The sequence below is a fragment of the Phalacrocorax aristotelis genome, chromosome 2 (genome assembly GCF_949628215.1).
Source record: "Phalacrocorax aristotelis chromosome 2, bGulAri2.1, whole genome shotgun sequence".
Classification (NCBI taxonomy): domain Eukaryota; kingdom Metazoa; phylum Chordata; class Aves; order Suliformes; family Phalacrocoracidae; genus Phalacrocorax; species Phalacrocorax aristotelis.
The window spans coordinates 47598348-47620749 of record NC_134277.1 but is presented as its reverse complement, the minus strand read 5'-3'; the positions used below and the strand labels follow the sequence as shown (position 1 = coordinate 47620749).

Sequence of the window (22402 nt, the reverse complement as noted above, 5' to 3'; positions counted from 1 at the left end):
CTTGGGTTATAAAGGACAATACTTCTTGCACCAGCTGCTGTACTGTGAATATTCAAGCCAGTTTTGAAAAGCCAGTTGCACAACATTTCAGTGAACCTAAAAAGTACAATGTCGCTTTAGAGCACATCATTAGCGCAGCGTAAATTAAGGTCTTTGCAATGAACAATGATTAACTGGGCTGAACAGAGAGAGGACCATGATAACTGAACTGAGTGCTTGTAAATCTGAATTTTGTGTGCAATATTTTGAGTCCTGCTGCAGAGCAGAAGGACAAATCTGAAGAGAGACCGTCACTTCAGGTACTCATAAGAGGCTTGGGCAACTTCTTGAAAAGCAACTGAAAGTCCTGCAAAGTGGCACAAGGATTTCACCTCACCTGGAGCCTCCAGGGTGGGTTCCCCTGGGTGCTCTGGCGTTTCCCATGTTTCAGCCCCCATTAAATGGGGCAAATAAAAAAAAATCAAGGAGAATCATTATTAAAACATTAAATGAAGATATGAAATAACCAATGTATCGATCAAATGTATGAGTCATGGTAGGTGACAAGTCTTGATCAAAAGAGAGTTTCCTGGCTCAGAAAGAGAAGTTCTTTGTGGACTGGGGGGTGTCTAGTGAGTCAGGACACACCTCCCACCTCCTCCTTAGTGCCCCTACAAGTGAGGACCAAGAAGCTCCTACTGAAGGCAGTTCCACTCTCAGATAAGTGTTCTGGGTACTGCTTTGGAAAGATTACAAAATGAATAAGGTACAGCAGAAAGCTATAGTGACCTGTTGCAGGGGTGGGGGGACATGTTTCTGCTATTTGTTGAATTTTGAAAGGGTGATCAACACATCATCTATAAACATACTGGACAAAATTCAAAATTCTGCTTTCATTTACTCTATACAACTTCAATGACATAAATGGATTGACACTTCTAACAACAAATAGAAATTAAATATATATTTTACATTCTGTTCAAACTGCAGTAAATTATTCTTTACAGTAATAGAGCACAAAAGGCAGATTAACCTGTCTGTTTACTTGTTTTGACATCTTTTGAAATCTCCTCTCAATAAATTTTTATTGACTACATGTATTAACTGATATTTGTTTTGATACGGATGAACAAGAGACTATCTCACATCAAATCCATCTCAGTTCAGCTACACAGACCATGAGATGAGATTCCTGACACATCCATTGACTGGATTGAACATGCTAACTGTGAAAAATGATACCTACGAGTTGAAAGTACAGATGATTCTTCTCAGATTTAGAATTTTATATTGCAGTCACAAGTATATTTTGAAAAGGCAGAATTGAGTAGAATCTAGAGTAAATTACCAAGTAAACAAGCTATATTCCAGTGGTCAAATATCTTACAAAAGAAATGTCCTGATTTTAAATACCCATTAAAAAGGAACCTTCATATTAGCATACCTATAGAAACGAAAACCTCTTAACAGAAGAAACAAAGCACATTTTATTAAAAAAATACTATGACAGAATTTAAAAAACACAATAGTTTTAACCATCATCTTAAAACACGACGAGATGTTTTAGGACACACATATACGAGACAGATATTTTCCCCATTCCAAAAATCATTCTTTGTCTTAGCTTGCAGAAATACCTGCACATGTAAAGGTTTCCTAAAGTCTTTCAACAAATCTCAGGTTTTCAACTTGATTCTTTATTCATCACCTCAGAAGTCTTAATCTCAAGCATATGTGCCAAGTGTAGAACTCACACTTTTCTTTCTACCTTTGAACCTTTTATAAAACAGTGCTTTTTTGCTTCTGTCCTAACACTCCAGTTATTCTCATTTTCAACTCCCCTTCCAAGTACCTTCTTCCTTTATGTATTTGCCAATGTTTTTCAATTCAGTTCCTAAGAAGGTCCTTCTGCTTCCCTCTCAGCGGGGAATTGCTCTTGTCTCATCCCCTTGGAAGTTTCACGGAGTTGCTTCTTTCTCTTCATCTTTCTCAATATGAGAGAGAAAAATAATTCCCCCCTTCCCAGCAAAATTTTAACTTTGTCCACAATCATCCTATGGCATGGCAGAGACTGGACCTGAATCTCACTCTACTTTGAAGTCCCAGATAGCCCAAAATAATAGTAAACTACATGCTTCTTAACACAAAGAGCAAACCTCCCAGTTGCCACATATGACATGAATGTCCTGGAATAATTTTAGTGGAGAAGTGTGAGGAATCTATTGAGGGAGACATTTTTTAAAAAAGGTAGTGTCTAAATAACATCAAATGCTGACCTAGAAAATAAATGCCTAGTCCAACAGAAATAGTATGCTGACTACTCACCAAATGTCAGATTTTGTGTTATATCCCTGGTGCTTCAGTGCCTCTGGACTCATGTAGTATGGTGTCCCAGTAAATGTAGTTGCCAGATCACATGAACCCATCAAAAGACGAGAAACTCCAAAATCTCCTAAAAGTAACAGCAGAAACAATAATCTATTCACACAGACTCTGTGGGTTTATTGTTAAACCTGACACAATGACTGTACATGAAAAAAAAAAAATTGCCAGAATTTTAAAATATGGAAAAAACAATTTCCAGTAATTCTTCAAAATAAACACACTAGAAAATCATAGACTTATAGAAGGATGTAGGTTTGAAGAGGCCTCACAAGGTCCTCTGTTTCAAACCCCTGGCTCAAAGCAAGGCCAACTTCAAAATGAGGCTGCTCAGGTCCAGGTCCAGTCAAGCTTGGAGCACCCTCAACGCTAAATAGTTCATTGCTTCTCCAGGCCCCTATTCCTGTGTCTCACTGTCAAATAAATGTTTGACCACAAATCAAAATGCTGTATCAGACATTACTTTATTTAAATCTTCTTATTGACAAAATGTCTGCTGGACTGTTCTAACACACTAAAATAAATCCTTAAAAAGTACAGAAATCTCACCAATTTTAAGAAGATTATTTTTCAAAAATATATTCTTGGCTTTCAAATCTCTGTGAAGTATTCGCCTGGAATATAAAAGGAAATTCAACTTCATCCAACTTGAACCATTCACAGTCACATATCAAGTATCTCAAGTATTTCTCTTCATACCTTGTTAGGAAGGCCAGCCCACCACTCCTACTCTCTAACCCTGTAAGTGACAATGCACAGATGATGGCATTAAGGAGCTTCATATAAACACAGAGGTGTATTCACAGACACCCACATGCAGGATGAGAGCCTAAGCAGCCAGGATAACAAAAATGCACCCAGGGATCCCAGCTTGAGAATACAGATACAGGCTTCACATGAGGTGCAGACGAAGGGAGAGAGGCAAGTCCTCCTATCTGGCTCTTCTTAAAAGTATTACATCTTATTTTCTGCCAGAAGAATGAGATGTCTCACAATAGAATAAGAGATGAGAAAAACAGCAATAAGGCATTCTCAAAGCTCAGGGAACTCTCCTTCAGAGAAAACGTATTACTTGAAAAACAAATATGTATATAGACTAGGCTAATAGTTCAAATTTTTACAGGAATGCTGCAGAAGATAAAAGAACTTTACAAAGACAGAGATCAAAAGCAAAAGAACAACTAGCTTTTACAGATTTATTTTTCCATCAAAGACTGAAGCAACATCATAAGCTACACACCATGTGGGGACAAACAGCATCTTCTCAATTTCCTGAAATCTTAATGTGTGACAATTATTCTCCATCCCCTTAGGAAAATAAAATATCTCTACAGTATACAAAACATGTTCTCAATTATTTCTTGTTAATAACTCTTCCAAAAGAGTTCCCTACAATCTCATCTAAACTAGAGCTCATCAATTTTAAAATTCCTTATAGCCTCATAACACACAGTATTAATTATCAGGTCTGCTCAGGAGGAGATTAGAATAGATTTTGGTACATACTGACTACAGAAACTGTATTTGCTAATACAAATACAGTGGTTGTTCAGCCATTTAGAACAGATAAAGAAAAGAACCAAGGTTCTAAGATTCTTCAGATGTGGGCAGGAAAAACAAATATAGTAATAGATTTTAACTATTCTTGAGCAATCCTCAAGTATTATCTCAAATTTTATTGAATTATTAGAGTCTTATGCATTGAGATACTGACATAATTTCCAAAACAGTTTCCATATTAAGAATAGAAAATATATATTCTACAGCATAATTTAAACAAGCAATTTAGTCCACAGCTCATTTGAAAATAATTTTTGCAAGAAGATAAAAGAATTATTAAATTCAATATACTCAGCTCCCAAATGGGAAAAAAATGTGAATAATAACTGCCAGAGGATGTTTTAGTATGCACATAGATGGAGCATGAAAAGAAAACATTTTTATGTCCCACAAAAAAGAGTTCTTTATGCTTCTTATGGCGACGTTTCCAGTTTTTGTCCTGAAAGTAATGCTCATAGAGAAAGGTTTGCACACTGGGAAAAATAAAAGTTTTATTCAGTACACCTCCACTGATGTTTATAAATAATTTGTTCTCTATTTGGCAACTTTCTTGAGCAATACATGTACACTCATCATACATTACATCAGTAAGGAAATGAAGCTAAGGTGAAATTCATTATTATATCATAAGCCTATATAGACACAGTTTTATATAAAAAATTTTCTGCTAATTTAGATTCACAGCCTTTCCTTACCTTTCATCACACGGAGTCTTTGCAAGAACTTGACTTCACTGAGTTAGATTTTTCTTGCATATTGTTGTTGAGTGTTGGTAGGTTTTAACCTTTTTGGCTTTTTTTACTTTGTAGAACTATAACTACGGACTGTTTGAACCTAAAAGTTTCCTGGATATCAGTGACTTGAATAGCAGGTATCTTGACCTATAAAAACTATTCAGAAAGCTTTCAGAAGGATACTATTTGAAAAGGTGATAAAGAAAAGATGTTTGGGTCACATTAGTTTGAATTAGAATGTACTGCTAATATAAAGTTGCAACACATTGATGAAAATGTTATGCAAATTATTTGCATTACCAATAATTGTAAGATGCTTTAATATATCAATATGCCTAAGAAATATTGGGGTGATTCTTCGGAACTTCCCATGACTATGTCTCCCGATGCAAACTACTATGTTCTGGCAGGATATGTCAGAAGATAAACAAGCTACAAGCTAAAAGCTTAACTGAAACAACTACTTTAATTCTAGTGAGAAATAAATGTTAAGCCTGCACTGTAAACTTAGTTTAAGAAAGAGTGTGACTTTTTGTTGTAGCAAGAGACAGACCTATAGAGGTAGCAAGAATTAACTTAATTCCAGAAAAACTTAATCTAACTTGACAGTCAGCAAAGTGGTTATTGATATTTTGGGTAGAAATTAACACTTAAGGACAGTTTCAAATTTGGGCAATAAATATTCCCATACCTATGTTCAATAGAGTAACCGCTTGCTGTCTCATGGTCATAAAAAAGCAGTACAAAGCACCGAGCAGTGGGCATCCTCCTTGAATACAGCTTCATCTACAACATACCAGCAAGTGAAGCTGATTGAAACTGAAGTAGTTTACTGCTGTGAAATATTCAGCAATTAATTTCTCTTTCCTCTATCTGAAGAACTATTTGAAGAAGAGGTTCTGGGTAAGTCTGAATCCTGTACTACACAACGTGAAATCCAGATGAAGCACTTAGGCAAAAGCTGCTATCCTGTAGGTTGAAAGCAACAGATCTGTTTGCATAAGCAGTAACCTTATAAAAAAAAATCTCTGTGTTGGCATATTGTTCCTAAAGATTAGCAAAGTGATGGATAGTGTAACCGTCAGCTTTATTCAAATTGAGGTTGAATGAATCAATGGCCTCACTGCCTGGTTGCCATGGGATCAGTTCTGTGCACTGATATGCGATGGGCCACAAGGATGCCAGAGAGACTAGATGATGGTTTCATGCTAACCATCTCCATCTAGATAAGTCTACTGAACTGTGTTGCCACTCCTTTACTTCTCTCTCTGGTTATATCAATGACAGATCTATTTAATTCTAGATAATTTAGTTTTCAAGTTTAAAATTTAAAAATCCTTCCAGTTATGCAAAATAGCCAGTAGATAGCAGAATAACCACAAGATATTTGTGCCCACTTTGGGATTTATGAAGCATAAGTAGAAGACAAGAATGTCTAATCTGTATAATGTTTATTATCACAAGAAAAGAAAAACAATCTCTGGCTGTGAAAAAAATCCCGTTTTAAAATAGGTTTCACAAATTGCAGAAGTTCAACAAAGGCTGTGCAAGGACAACCAAGTAAATAGCCTATGTCTAAACCCAAAAATAATAATTTTTGCTGCTCTGGCATAAAAACTCCCATCCACAGCAGCTGGATTTTCTAAGGAATGGTACGAGGATGTGCAATCCACAGGTGATGAACATGTCAAGTTTCTAATTCTAGGGGAAGTTTTCTTTGCATTAGAACCTAGTTCAAACATATTTTACAGCTTTTTTTGGTATCAGTAGAGAAGAAATCATGTATGACTCCTCTATACATAAACAGAGGGTTTTATCACGTTTCAGTAATTCAAATTAATTTCTGTAAGTAGTTTTAAATTCTTTTAAGCCTAACCTTTTCCATTTAAGCTATTGTTTGGCTCCAAACTAGTAATATAAAGATTAAATTTTCTAATGTGCATACAGTCAAGCAACACATAATACAATACAGGAAATCCAAATAAAAATTTAACTGTCAAGTCATTTGTATGTGTTTGGAGAGGTGCTATTAAATAGCTATGATTCAAAGAGGAAAAATCAAATTGCTGCTTTCACTGAAGAAATAAACTACTTTTAAGGAAACCCAGTAATTTAATATACCTATTTACCAAAGAAAGTTTGTTTGTAAGATTTTTTTTTAAAGATTTATTTGAGAACAAGTAGACGTTGAGAAAAATAGAAGAGTAGACAAAAGGGCCGCATAGAAAAACAAGAGATAAAAGAAGCATAAGGAAACACAGAAAATGAAAGGCAAAACAAATAACCTACAGTAGAATAGAATAGTTCAGTTGGAAGGGACCTACAATGATCATCTAGTCCAACTCCAATGTTGCTATTATTCTGCATCAGTCTGCACAATGCATTCTCAAAACACATACATTAAAGAAAGGATTTTAGCAGAAGGGGAATTCCCAGATTACCAAAAGTTTTAATCATAAATTGTTAAATTGGAGTTTGAGAAGGGAAAAAAAATTCCACATGCTGCTAGTTTAGTTAAACAGTCAGGATTTTTACTACCATTTCCCTCTGTCCTTTCAGCCTGAGTTGGATGCTGAAGAGCACAGCATCCCAAGAGAGCTCTCTTCATTGTGCTCCCATCACTGCAGTCTGTGGGGGTGGCACTTCATTTACAAGCCCCAGATAAACTGGCATTTAGGAACCCGAATGCTATTGCATCCTGGACAGCAATTCACTCTGTCCTTTTCCCTCTACAGTCAAAACTGTAGGTGTAAAAACTCATTAGGCATCTATCACTATAGGTCAAAATGTCCCACATACTTAACTTGCTCAACTCAGAAACGCTTATTCTTGATGACAGGTGACTATCTCTACCTACTGCTTTGATGCAACTCAAGTTCAGGCAACCAAATTTAGCCCAAGTCCTGCTGTGAAACAGCTACATCAGTTTGGTGTTTTCACCTTCAACCCAGTGCATAATAATCTTGTTTTCTGAGTACTCACACAGGACAGAAGACCAGGGATTCTAGTTTGCATTCAGCTTGAAAAAAAATGAATTGTCATCTCCAGATTCTGGGTGTAACCTCCTCTTTAAACATAAACACCTTCTCCCTCCTGGCTGTATCAATAATTCAGGCCATTTTTCTGGGCAGATTAGCTATGTCCCCAAAACACGCAGGTGATTACAGAGAAACACCCTTAGGCTCTGCTAAGACAACCCTTGGAGCAATGGTATTCTTATTTCTCTCAAAGTTCAGTAGGAATAATAGTCAAAATAGTTCAGTTTGGCAGGATGAAAAATCTTGGGCTTTTGGGCTACAATGCTCTTTAGAAAGGATTCTCTGTCTTGTTCATGAATGTGCATTTCAGAGCTGCAATAGGCAAAAACAACAGGGAGGAGACAGAGGAAAGAAGATGCTGAAAGCTGGGTTAACTTCGACTGGCTCGCTGTTTCTGAAAAGCTGCTAGGGAAGGAGCCTGGTATTCCCATTTGCTCAGCCGTTCCTCCAGCTCTCAATGTGGGTGGCAGTGTGCTGGGCCTTCTGCTCCTGGCTCAGCACAGCACTCGGTCTCCCTCATATCTTGTTAAATAGTCCTGCCTGCCTCAAAGGTAACAGGCACTGGATGACACAGGACGGGGACCAGACCAGGGCTCATGCACACGTCCAGTACACTGGCAATGAGGGAACTGTTCAAATCATTGAAGTCAGCCTGCCTAAATCACATTGCAGGCAAGAACTACATCCATGGAGATGACCAGGTAGGTATTCACCTGTATCTAGCCCTGTTCAAATGAGGTGTGATCTCCACACATCACTGTCTGGATGACCTGCAGTAATTTTTTAGGTTACTCTTTGATGTGCTGTTAAAAGTAATGTCTGCTTTCAAAGAATGTATGTATGTAACGTTGCTGATTTTAGTGGGAGTACATCAAGCATATATATTGGATTCTTCACATTAAATATCTGCAACAGATCGTTGTTGACTGTCCTGGAAAAGCTGACTTTGTTTTAACTTTTTGATCCATTTTCTCCTAACAATATTGAACTATTTCTGTTGTGCTAAATTATTCACCCGGCTTTCAGAAAAAGTTTATCTAATGCTCAAAGACATGTACCACTGCGCTGCTAAAAGATATAATACACAGTGTTCTTGCAGGATAGATAATTAATTACACTTTAGGCACATGACGTATACTACAGCAGTTTGGCGAACAGGACTTTATACCAATACAAGACAATCCATACAGTTTCATTTCTGTTTAAATATCTGTAACTAGTCAGTAAGTCTACTCACTCCCCTCCCAAGCTAAATGCTCTCATATTAAATGACTGTACCTTTCATGCATATAGTTGACTCCGAGTAACAACTGCATAAACCAGTCAATTATTTGTCTTTGAGTGAATATCTTCCCAGATTCTTTGTACTCTTGAATTTTAAAGTCTAGATCTCCACCCTGAAAAATATTACAACATATTTGTACATTTAAAGTAAGTTTTAAAAATGTCTTCTTCATCAAAGTACAGGACTCCGCTTCCTTAGACCTGCAGGCTCCCTACCACGTAGTCTGTAAAATTAACGCTTGCACATGAATTCTGAACTCTCCCAGCTCCAAAAGCATACACACTGCGGATCGTAATGAGATCATGCAGTCTGGCTGCACAGGGAAAGTAGGTCAGTTTTCTCTTAGTGTTACAAAATATCATCAATGTTTTCAACTGTTGCCACTTCATGTCACCCAACTTGAGACATACACGTCTGAGCTGGTCACCTCAAACTCAAACAAAAGAACCGGCACCCATATAGTGCAATTATGTCTGCCATCCAGCTGCCTACCTTAGGAAGGGATGGATCATGCTGTAGAAATGCTGTTTTTCCGCAAAGGTTTACGATGAGGGCCTATATCGACTAGCTAATATGTAGGCACCTAAACCAAGTAAAATGGATCTGTCCTGATCGGTCCAAATAAGTTTATAAATCTGGGAAAAGCGTTTCCACTGAAGTCAAACATTGCACAGTCAAGAGACACTCTTATTTATTATGCTGAAATAACCATGACAGCATCAAAGAAACCATGCTGTTCTCTTAAGAATTAAAATCCGGTCTCTTTAATTATGATACTTTGTCCCTCTTCCAAACTCATTTTTGCCAGAAACAAAGCAGAATTAAAGCTTCAAGAATCTGTAGCATGTGTTGTTGTAAATACTTCATTAAAACTACAATTGATCTTGAAGTAACACTAGAAATGGAGCAATATGACACACACAGTAGGCAGTGAAAATAAACCAGAAAATATGTACAGAAAAAGACTACCTGGAAAATCAGGCATTTGGAAAAATCGGTTGAACAGCAGCATAATGAAAGATTTTTGAGGAGACTTATATGAAAACTGTTCATTTTGCTAAAAAAATAGACAGATGGCTGTCAGCTGGTTGTATATCCAGTTTATAAAATAAATTGGCTTTGTCTACAATAATACACATTAGTGGCAAGCACTGTACTGAGGTAACTAATCCCAGAGCAAAGGGACTGTGAGTCTCATTGTACTCTAGTGACTAAGTACCTTATATCGGGACAGCTTATTCTCCATAAATCATTACTTTTACATTATATGGTCTGCATAAAATAAGTTTTGTGTGCCATACACAAGAAAATAGTTTAACCTGTGCAACTGTACCTGTACCACCGCTTCCCATCATCAAACTTTCCCTTCTCTGCACTGTTGACTCTCAACATTTTATGTCTTCACCATTTCTTGTTTTTCTCTTCCCAACACCACACTGCTTCATAGTTTTTCTACAAAATACACAGGTGCTGTCCTTGAAGTTCCATATATTTCTGTCCTGTACTTTGGCATGAATTTACGGTAATTTCTGTGGTCCCTGAGGTTCTAAGTTAAAACATTCAAGAGTGAGTGCAATAAAAATAAGAAAATATGTTTCATCATATATGAAAATTGTGTTCCCTGACAACGTCCTGCATTTGTTTTTTTAATTGAAATGTCTGAATCATCTCATTCATTAGGGAAGGGAATATGGCTTCAGCTCTCCATCTGCCTAACTGCTGCATCCCAGAGAGAAGCTCTTCTGGGAACTTAGAGCTCTCAGCAGCTGCTTCCCCTTTGCAACTCCAAATGTTCAACAGCTTCCCCCTGGTTGCTTGCAGCAGAGCGGAGGAAGGAAGAAAAAAGTGTGGCTGGGTACTCTGCTGCATGGCAACCAGATGGGCTGTGCTGAACCTACTCACACACCTCAAAAATAATGACTCACCTCTTCCAGACAGCTGCCCCAAACCATCCAGAGCCAACTGTAGCAACAGCCCAAGACACAGGGTCTGTTCAAACATGTGTCAGCTGGCTACTGGCCTCAAGGGACTATGTACTATCCAGGTGAGGATAGATGAACAGCAGCAGGCTCCAGTCACTGTTCCACCCTGTCCCAATGTGTCCTCTATCACAATCACACATTGCCATGAAAAATGCAAAGAAAAGAATTGTAGGACCTACAGAGATAGGCTGGTGGGTATGCTCGTACGTTGGGGGGCATTTCCTTCAAAAGGTCTAAGGAGAAAAAAAGCAGTTGAATAAAGTACTACCTGTGCCTTCAAGTAACTGTATGGATTTTTACCTTAAAGCAGAGAAGACTGGTCTCAATGTCCTACAATTAATTTAACCTCGATTTTGTGTCTAAAAAAATGCATCATAAAAGATTTGCTGAAGTACTGCTGCCATGAAACTCTGACGAAGTTTGTTAACCCAATTTTGCATTTTGGAAGGTCAGTGTAATGAATTTTGTAAGGAATTTAATAAATTAAGTACATAGGGAGTTTCCAGGCTGCAGTTTCTATTTAAATGTCAAGAGTATCAAATACACCAGTAACTTATTTAAAACAGCTTAGCATCTAGACCTGATAATGTGAACAGGCACTGATTGTTTTAGTTATTAATTTTGCTCAGATTTCCTTAGTGTATATACACTCACATCACAGCTGAGATCACAGTGAAGAAACAGAAATAATTGTTTGGCGAAAAGAACAACTAATTCCGGTTTATGATGTAGTAAAACAATGCAACTTTTAAAGTAACTATTTTGTAAAAATGGTATTTTATTGAAGTCTAATTTTTGTTACAATATTAAATCCAAGTTTCATGAAGGCATTTCTGTTTGAAATCTGACTTATCTGACAATGTTTATATTGCCTGTAAAATTTTGATTCAGGAAAATTGCCAGAGAAGCTCAACAAGAAGATCAAAACAGAACCCATATGCTTTTTTTCTATAATTTTGAATGAATTGGCTGAGAGTTGGATGAGATGATCTCCAGACGTCCCTTCCAACCCCTACCATTCTGTGATTCTGTGATTCTGTAATTCAGTTATAATAAAAGACTGTTGTAATAAAATATAATCAAGCTGAGCAATGGAGACCAATGTTCTCTTTTGTTCACAGGACAGGTATAGCACAGGGCAGCCGCACTGTAGGCTTGCTCTATGCTACTCATGCAAGAATGAACAAAGTACTGTGGCTAATGAATAAGCCACAGTATTTTGGAGAAAACAGAATAAGGCTTAGACGGTAGTTCTGTTTCCATGCCAACTTAATGTTTGCTCTTTATTTTGAGCCTGCCCAAGAGTACCAATTACTGCCAATCTGGTAATTACTCTATGCATGAGAAACTGAATGTACTAGACTTCCTAACAAGGATCAGGTAACAATAAATTTTTCTCATTCTCAATTTATGTGCAATTTAAACAGGCATCTTTCAGGTTAAAAGATCCAAATCCCACCACATAAAAGGCAGGTTATAGATTAGTAAATATGAAAGTATACCTTCTGGAAATACTCCCACTAAAATAGAAAAGAAGCTTCAGAGCACTATGTGAAACCTTTCTTTGTACTTTCCTTCTCTGAACGTCCAATTAAATACATCATATTTGCTTAAATGTGATGATACTACACTGTACATCCTTTTCAGAAAGAATCAGAAGCACATCCTAGTGGACCCACTGTCATTCTAGACTGACCTAACAGACTCAAAACTGAAAAGATTCAGCTGCCAACACATCCATTTCCCCCTCCTGCATTTGCCTTGCTCTAATACATCCTCATGCATTTGAGTACATGGCTCTTGGATCCCAGGGTAACTCCACACCAAAATGTCTTCATGCAGGGTAGTTTACATTGCCTGAATAAAAAAAATTGCCAAGGCGTGCTGCAGCAGCTTGAGATTATGTGGTGATTGCTGTCGTGCTCTTTTTTTTTTTTTTTTTTTTTTTTGAGGTATAACTTTATTCCAGATGAAAAAGAAAAAGAAAAAAAAGGCAGTGGACCAAAGCCACTAGTCCAACTCTATAATGCTGCTGAAAGATACTCCTTTATTCCTATAGTTTTAACTGATCTGGTGTTGGGTCACTTTCTACCACTGGTAGAGAGAAAATGAATCTTAGTGCACAGGAATATCTGGGCAGTTAGAACATTCTTTCCATTCTGAGACCAAGATTTCCACAGAGAGTTGGCAATACCAAATTTCCATAAAGCCCCAGCTGTCAGACATTCAGGGAATGACGCAAACAGCTTCTGCATGGGTGTTAAAATAATACATGAACAAATATTCAGACTGCATAACAGAATTGAACACTTCCGATTTAATTTTAAAAAATCCCAGCAACAAATAGGCATTTAACTGTCATCAAAGAAAGCTTCTAAGGAAGCAATGACTGGCAGGAATAGTTCTTTTTTAATTGTTCACACCAATGCTGTGAAGAAATATGATTAGTATACAAGTCTGACTGGTGGACAGCTAACCCAGTAGTCTAAGGTCTTCAGCTTCCAAAACATTTCCAATGTCTAACAGAGCACAACTGAAAAGTCTGCTTCACGGTTTCATAAAAAGATCACTGTATGTATAACAGATTATATTTTTTAAAATAGCACATCTATATTTAATACAAAGTAGGCACTTGTTTTATACAAACTCTTAAAAATTTGGTTTTAAATGTATAAATTCTTACTTTAAAGCCTTAAGGTGGATTTCATCAATATATTTTTAAACCAAATGCTGGAGTAAAAAAAACCTGGTAGCTATTCTCTAATATACCCTGCTTTAATAGTTTTTGTATTCTCTAAACTCTGGTCTTTTGACTCACACTATTTGCCCCTTCATAAAGCCAATGCTGCTACCAAGCTCATCATCCATATAACCAGGACTGAGCTTCTCGTAATCGCCTCCAAATCACAAGAGGGTTTTCCCTTCCTCATTTACATCAGACATCACACCATGCCCCTGTACTCCCAGTTTCATCCTCTCTTAGCTATCAGTAATACATATGTGGTAAAACCCGTCTGAGTTAACCCACTGATCTGGTAATGTGTCTGTTTGTAAGTCTTTCTTTTAACACTGATTATATTGAATTAAATTAACTGTGTTCCAGAATTTCTTCTCCGGTTTGTTTGTGAGCTATGAGGCTCATGTGAGCAGGTAACAATGCTTTTTTGAAATATGCCTAACAAGTAGCAGGTGATACCACAAGTAAGAAATAAGAGCAAAGTTCAAACTAAAGCATTAAAGAAAACTGGGCTAGGTTTCTTTTAAGACCCTATTTCAACACACACATTCTGTCAAATTTCTCCAAAGTAATCTACAAGTCTCACCTCACAGTATTCAGTGATAATGCAGAAACTATCTCGCTCCACAAAGCTTGCATAAAATTTGACAATGGCTGGATGGTCTAATTTGGAGAGTAGCTGCGCTTCCAGATTTGCTTCAACTGTTTCATTAGGCTTTAGGTCTCCAACAGAGATTTTTTTCAGAACCTTTCTAGAGGAAAAGAAGAAATCTTTATATTAATAAAAATAGCAAAATAGAAAATCACGTAATGCTTAAAAACCCATAATTTCTTTAAATGCAAAATAATAACATCAACCAAGTATCTGGCAACATGAAATGATGAAGCAAGTATGGGTAAACAAAGAGAATGCATTAAAATGCAAATAAATACACTAGTCACCATAGCGATTAAGCAACATTTTTTAAGTACTATTTTGAAGTATTTTTCCTACTAACTCCCTAGTGCACTGTTTTCTTCCTGACATATTTTCAGTGCTATGGATTAGTGCATAATAATAAACATAAATAAAAAAACAAATCTAAGTGATTTCAAACCCACTCAGAGCATATGCTCTGGTTTCAGACATGAAATAAGGAGTAGCAAGGAACTGTTTGGTTTTGCTGCTTCTGCCAAAGTCTGTCCATGGAGGCATGAGAAAAATCATACAGAAGGTAGTATTTCTGTGACTGTTTTTCTGGTGATAAAATCAGGATGCTTATTTTTTTTCTAAAGATCAGCTAGCCCTTCACCTGAACACCTAAGTGAAAAGTACTAATATGGATTTATGGCTGAAACCTAATTCTAATGTTTCAAATAACTGTAAATTTCAGTGTTTAATATTTGGTTTTAGAGGCCCTAAACCCCCTGAAGCTGAAAAAATTAAAGGGATTTTTTATATTCTTCAACTTCAACATGTGAACATGCCATAGGGGAAATTTTTGTTCAGACTTAGCTCTATATGGTACCTGGAGTTCGGGAGTTTACTGTCAACTTGTCCTGGATAAAAAACCTTAGTGCAGAACACTACAAGGAAGCATATTTTGCTGGGATCTTCCTAATGAAATGTTTAAAAAAAGGCATACATCACACAAAGGCATGCTGTTTCCATCTACTTTACCAGCCACTGAAGAACGGATCATTGGTCTATGTCTGAAAAAGCTGTTTGAGACTATTAGAGAGTATAATGGTATTTTACTGAAACAAAGTTATGAATTTCCAATAACTTTTGAAGACATGGAAGGTAAGCTCCACACCAAAGAGATATCTTCACAGTGCTTTTAGTAATTTCCCGTTCAATACTGAATGGTTGTAAGTCACAGTAGTTAAACGTGACAGTGATAAAACCACAGTAAGCCACTTGATCTAAGGAAAAAAAAAGCTGTATTTCTTCACCAGAAAATTTCTTCCTAAACCTCAATCATTGGTTTCTGACTAACAATGCATGAATTTTTACATAAACTCGCCTAATGCCCGTCTGGCAGCGTCATGAAAACACCATGCCATTTGATTTGTCTGCATCTCTACAGACAAGCTTCATACTACTCTGATGGGTAATACCTACTGCAATCTTCTCATCTTCAGCTGACATGGGGACATTATTCCTTCCTTCATATAGATCACGTCACAGAACTGACAAACAGAATGAATCCTTGTTAAACACCCCTTAATACAAGTTTCTTGTATACCCAAGACAGCAATAGAAGCCTGATGTGTTGATGTGTAGGGATAGCTTGTCATCTTAGTCACTCGGTGATTTTGATGCTGTCATCAGCTGTCAGACAAGATGACAAGTGTTTTTCTTATTAAAATTCATTCTCAGAAGAACAAATCAGGAAAATGCACCTTTGTAAATATGGCATTGATTTTCTGCAGCACCATGCTAATTCGTATCCAGAACTGGAAGTCGTTTGCATCTAGAAAGAAAACTTTTGTGATGCAGTCAAGATTAAGCGTATCTGCATGCCACTGGTATTTGTGTGTACTGCTTCTGCATGTAGATGAAGTCAGATTTTACCGAGTTTAAGATGGCAAACAGACTTTATAGTTTCTGCAAAGCTTTTGATATCTACTTCAGTAAAAGCACTTGAAAATTAAAAATACAACTTAAAAAACCTCTACATTGATAAAGTATTGACAAAGAAGTTATGTCAGGGTCTCAGAAGTCTCACAGAGAAAATGAAGAATAGTCTCCAGGTCTAACGTGGCTCTTTTCTGATAACTTTAAAAGAAAAACAATGAAGCTAAAAGTCTTCAGCCAGAATTTCATCTATGTAAATTAACTATACTTTTCAATATATAAAGCACTTAAAAAGCACTTAAATTTACTCCTCCCCATTTCAGTATTCACAAAAGAAACTTCTACCCTAACAGGCAGCTAAAATGGGCACTTTCTGTGATTTACAGGTCTCCTAAGGTAACTCAGTTTTGGCATCCCTGGTGATGTCAAATAGGCTGATAGATCCATAAGCTGACAGACTTTGTGACTATCAAAAAAAAAAAAAAGGTTAGTAATAATAAGAAAACAATAAACTTTTCTTAGCTAAACATTCCTGACTGCGCTTCCCCTCAATCAGGAGAACCCAGCTCTACACTTTGAAGGAGACAAGGTGTTTCTATGATGCAACCTGCATTTTAAGGTTGGCTTAATAATAAAAAGTTATCACCACTTGTAATTCAGCCATTGTGCTTGTGTATCATATGCTGAAAATCTGTATGCATTGAACAGTTTCAAAACATACAGCTAGGTAACACAATGTATTTTAAATAAATCTTTTGAAGCGTGTGACACAAATGTTGATTATGGATATTGGGAAATACAGACTCTCCTAAGATTTTGTCAAGATTCCTTCTGGAGTATACAGGTCCATCTGAAAGTCAGATTTTTTCCTAAAACCTGCCCTTATATTTTCTGCCACTGAGGCTCAAGTATTAAGCAGGATTTAAAAGGTCCAGAACAGTTTGCATGAACTAAGAAATCATAGATTTAGCTGGCACATACAGAAAAACAGGTAAACCCACTAAAATGTGGATGCCCTCCAAATACAGTACTTAAAACTACCCCTTTGATATAATGCTGAGAGATGTACTAATTTAAATTAATTTATTATTATAAATTCCACTTAATTTAGAATACAGACACATAAGCAGATCATAGAATCATTTAGGTCGGAAAAGACCTTTAAGATTATCAAGTCCAATCGCAAACCTAACACTGCCAAGTCCACCACTAAACCATGTCCCTAGAGATAAGATAAAATGTCAGTGAACACAAAACTAGAAAACTTTGTTACAGAAGCACTAGCAGGTATCTTAAATACAGAACAAAAGATTTTTACCTGTGTGGAAAAAAACCCACTAGCCTTACAGTTTAATAGCCCAAATACACTTTGAACTTGATCTTGAGCTAGCCATAACTGAAAGAGTCTTGCAGTGAATGCATTTGCGTCTTAGCAGTAAAAAGCACCAGCACTTTCTACATCCATCCTGAAGGAAGCCAGGTCTGGTACAGCTGACAGCATCCATCCCTCCAGGGTGGGAAAATAACATGAGAGATAAGCCCACTCCCCACAATACAGACAGCAGCTGCCCTGCCTTAGCAGCGCCCGCACCTCTGCAGGCTCACAGACCTTCCCCAGGAACACCTTCTGGCTCTCATCAGCAAAACCTTGCTGGCTTGCACTGTCACGCTTTGAACCGCAGCCAGGCCAGCACACCGTGTCTGAAAGCGCAATAATGTGGAGCAAATGGGGATAAATAGAGCAAGCCTTAAAACAAGAGAAAAACAAGCACAAAGGTGGAATCCTCCAGGATATGGACACCCAGAGGGAATCCTTTTTGAGCTTTACTAGTGACTGACAATATGCCACAGCAGTGTTTATCTCAGCCTATTTGCACTGATCTAAAATTAAATGTTTTACAACCCATCTGGTATTTGTTTATGTTGATGACATACTTTATTATTATGTAATTTGGTTTATTGTATCAGATGCAATTCTTAAAAGAAGGCAGCCTTTCTCAAAACACTCCATTTATTGAGTTAACCGTAACATGCATTATTGACTAGGTACATTCGCTTGCTGATAACAAAGTAAAAAAAATAAAACTCTTTTCATGTCAAGAAGAAATAGGTCAAACTACCACAGAGAGGGTGTGCTCTAGGAATATATGATCAAAATGTGAAGGTTTTAATTAAATAGAAACTTAATTTTACACAGGCAGTCATTCAGTTAATTGCAGCCTGACATTAGTAAGACCTGCTAGCAGGTAATCAGTGTGCAAAGCTGGGAATTTATCGTTCTGTTTAGTTTATATTTCTAAGTCATCTTGAATTCGACATGGACAGTTGCGGCATAACGCATATCTGTGTACTGTATTTCTATCCACTCTGACCTTTGCAGGACTAACTCTTCACCCTGGTAACTCCTCAGTACAAAGGCCACCTGCAACTCTGCAAAAATGTATCACCTCGTCTGCAATTGGATATGAAATTGGTCATAAACACTAAAATGAGTGCCTGTCTAATTAATGATGTCTTAAATACTATTTATCAAATGGCAAATGGAGAATGTATGATACTACAAAAATTATGAACAGGCAACAGCCCTCATGCACAAGCCCTGTCTGCACAACAGCTTCCACCATACTAGAACTGTTTGTTTAGGAAATTCAGTAACAAGGACACCATCTGCATACAGACAAGATGAGGTCACCCATCATTACTGCTTCTCACTGTCAGTTGCTTTCTAGAATATCACACCGCTGATGAGATTTGCACGTTACAGATGACAGTGTAGTATTAATACAATAATTTTAGATTTGTGTTGATAGCTTCCACACTGGAAATGTATTACTGGAATCTACTTTTTTATATATATTCCTGCCTGTCCCCAACTTTAACTGTCCTTTCTGTACAATTTACATTCAGATATTACAGATTCCCTTTGATTTGACATTCCACTGTGCACATGAGGTACTCCTCATATAAAGTTACTTGCCTGCTGTCAAGTGTTAGAGTTTCCTCACATTTCCATATGTGCACATCCAGCTTTTATTTGCAATTAAGATACTTCACTGATTTTATATGGCACCCTATTGCCTGGAATCTACTTCTCTCACTTAGGCTCGTCTTCTAGTTCCATTGTAATTTTCCTCTAATCCTTAGCCATCATACATAAACCTATCCTCTTACTAATAATCTTACCAGGTTCCTCTGCCTGGTGTCAGTGACTGGCTTTCCTGCAGTTTACAGCTTAGTATAAAAATTTAAAAGAATCTTTCTTTACATTTTATCCATTATATTTGGGGCACCAGTATCTGCATACTCAGATAATTTAAAGACATTCATTCCTCTGTTAGGGAAAGAAGGAACTGGTGAGAACATGAAATGCAGACAGTCAGCACACACAAATCAGCCCTTCCTAGGATGAATACTTGGTTTTAGTTGAGGAAAGAAACACTCGCAGTAAATTAAGAGCACTGATTTCCGTGGGAAAATCAAGATTACCATACTTCCAATGAAAAACAAGCAATGAGTGCTGTTTGCTATTCCTACTTATATATATATTTACTCATCAACCAAAAGATTTGAAATCTAAGTATTCCTACACAACTTCGTAAATCAAACATTTGGCTTCTTTTGTCATTCCCGTGAACACTATTGATTTATTAGCAAACCATACCAATAGTCAATGATTGTTTTTTACTCTCCTCCAAAATAGCCTATTCATGATCTTCACAAACATTCATAAACATTGAGAACTAATTTTTGAAGGTGACATCAAACTGGGCAGGAGTGTTGATCTGCTCGAAGGTAGGAAGGCTATGAAGAGGGACCTGGACAGGCTGGATCAATGAGCCAAGGCCAATTGTATGAGGTTTAACAAGGCCAAGTGCCAGGTCCTGCACTTGGGTCACAACAACCCCAGGCAATGCTACAGGCCTGGGGAAAAGTGGCTGGGAAGCTGCCCACCAGAAAAGGACCTGGGCGTGTTGGTTGACAGCCAGCTGAACACAAGCCAGCAGTATGTCCAGGTGGCCAAGAAGGCCAACAGCATCCTGGCTTGTATCAGGACTAGTGTGGCCAGCAGGAGTAGGGAAGTGATGGTGCCCCTGTACCGGCACTGGTGAGGCCACACCTCGAATGCTGTGTTCAGTTTTGGGCCCCTCAGTGCAAGAAGGACATTGAAGTGCTGGAGCGTGTCCAGAGAAGGGCAACGAAGCTGGTGAAGGGTCTGGAGAACAAGTCTTTTGAGGAGAGCCTGAGGGACCTGGGGTTGTTTAGCCTGGAGAAGAAGAGGCTGAGGGGAGGTCTTATTGCTCTCTACAGCTACCAGAAAGGAGGTTGTAGTGAGGTGGGTGTCGGTCTCTTTTCCCAGATAACAAGCAATAGGACAAGAGGAAACGGCCTCAAGTTGTGCCAGGGGAGGTTTAGGCTGGGTATTAGGAAATATTTCTTCACCGAAAGGGTTGCCAAGCATTGGAACAGGCTGCCCAGGGAAGTCAGTCTCCATCCCTGGAGCCGTTGAAATGACATGTGGTGCATAGGGCCATGGCTTAGTGGTGGACTTGACAGCATTAGGTTAACAGTTGGACTCAATGATCTTAAGTGTCTTTTCCAACTGAAAAGGTTCCATGATTCTATGATAATCCCTGAGTTAACCACTAATAATTCAATTGTTATAAGAGCACTGTAATATCCATCGATGGATTATATATAATTTCATTTTCTGAATAAGCACTTTAAAGAATTTAATAGAGCTTAAATATCTTTGAATGGTGATGAGATTTCATTAATTTACAAGTGAAATGGATGATTCACTTTTCATTTCCATCGGCAAGTCACAATTACAGCACCTACAAACATTTTTCAAGATGCCTAATTTTCAAATGCTCTAACATATGCACTAACACTGAACAGTTCAGCCCATGATGTAAATAGTTTATCGTTATTTGAAAATTAACAGTTCCTAATTAGTATCCCAAGTAAATGAGAATGTATTTTCTGGGACAAGATCATGAAAGAGAGCACTGTTGAAATAACTTAGTGTCAAGGAATACAGCTTATATCGTTTTCTTCTGCACTGAGCAAAATCTCATGTATACAAAGGGGCATACTTAAAATTATTTTTGGTCAACCATATGTGCCCACATTGGGGAAAAAAAAAATCAATAATTATAAAGCAAAGGAGCGTTCTTGTGTTATCCTCCACAGAACTGAACAAGCCATATTACTACTGCACAAAAACATCCATTAGCATTATTTATTTAGATAGTCAAATGTATTGGCTTTGAATAATTCCTTGGGACATTCTGGGCTGTCATCTACATTGATTAAAAATTACAAAATAAAAGTGGACCTTGATTAGTAAAGGAAGAATTTTCCTCTAAAACCATGTGTTTGAAACCTAGAATTTTTTTCCTTTAGAGTAAGTAAAATAGAATAAAAATAAAATGTAATTACTTTTATAGTCTATTCCTATGTTTCATTTCTAAATCAAATACTAATAGGTTGTGATTGAGCTGAAGAAATTTGTCTCTACTCAGGAAAATTATTAAAAATTATTATGGGGTACAGATTAAATACCTGTGAATGGACTTTTATTTTTTAGCAATACTTCATCTCTACATGTTGCATTATCACCATCTACTGTTCATTCATCCTTTTTTTCTACAGCCTAGTCTTGTTTAAGAATATAATTTCATGTCATGCTGCCACTAACCTAAATGGAATTTGAGAGAGCAATGAGACAAGGACTAAATAATTTATTTATTCTCTGTATCTTTTAAGACTTAATTCCATCAAACATCAAATCATCTAAGCCAGGCATTTCTCCATTGCAATTTCATTCCACATACTTGATACATTTCACTGTTAACTGCTCTCTGCTAGTTAGTGTTCCTCTTCAGAAAATGGAGATACCAGGGGAAAGCCTGGATGCAGCATTTTGTTTTCAGGCATTATAATATGACTAAACATCTCAAATCTGCCATGTTACATTTCAACTTGCAGCCCTGGGCTACAGGATCTGCTAAAAAGAATTTTCCTTGTACAGGAATTAGTTTAAATTTTGAAATCAGTTTCAATTGGAAATTTTTGAAGAAAGACCCTCATATCACCAAATCTGTATGAATCAGTTTACAGAAAACAGACAGTTTTGAAGAAT

At 37.2% G+C, this 22402-nt stretch overlaps 1 protein-coding gene across 1 annotated transcript in view; it reads right to left on the bottom strand.

Annotated features, from left to right (window-relative positions):
• Positions 1–22402, bottom strand: part of NEK11 (NIMA related kinase 11) — a 102442-nt gene that overhangs the window by 65803 nt on the left and 14237 nt on the right. Inside the window, exons 3-6 of the mRNA XM_075083381.1 lie at positions 14284–14449; positions 8972–9090; positions 2911–2975; positions 2305–2431 (exon numbers count right to left, since the gene is read on the bottom strand). Coding sequence (XP_074939482.1) covers positions 2305–2431; positions 2911–2975; positions 8972–9090; positions 14284–14449 — 477 coding nt within the window. The remainder of the gene's footprint in view (positions 1–2304; positions 2432–2910; positions 2976–8971; positions 9091–14283; positions 14450–22402) is intronic.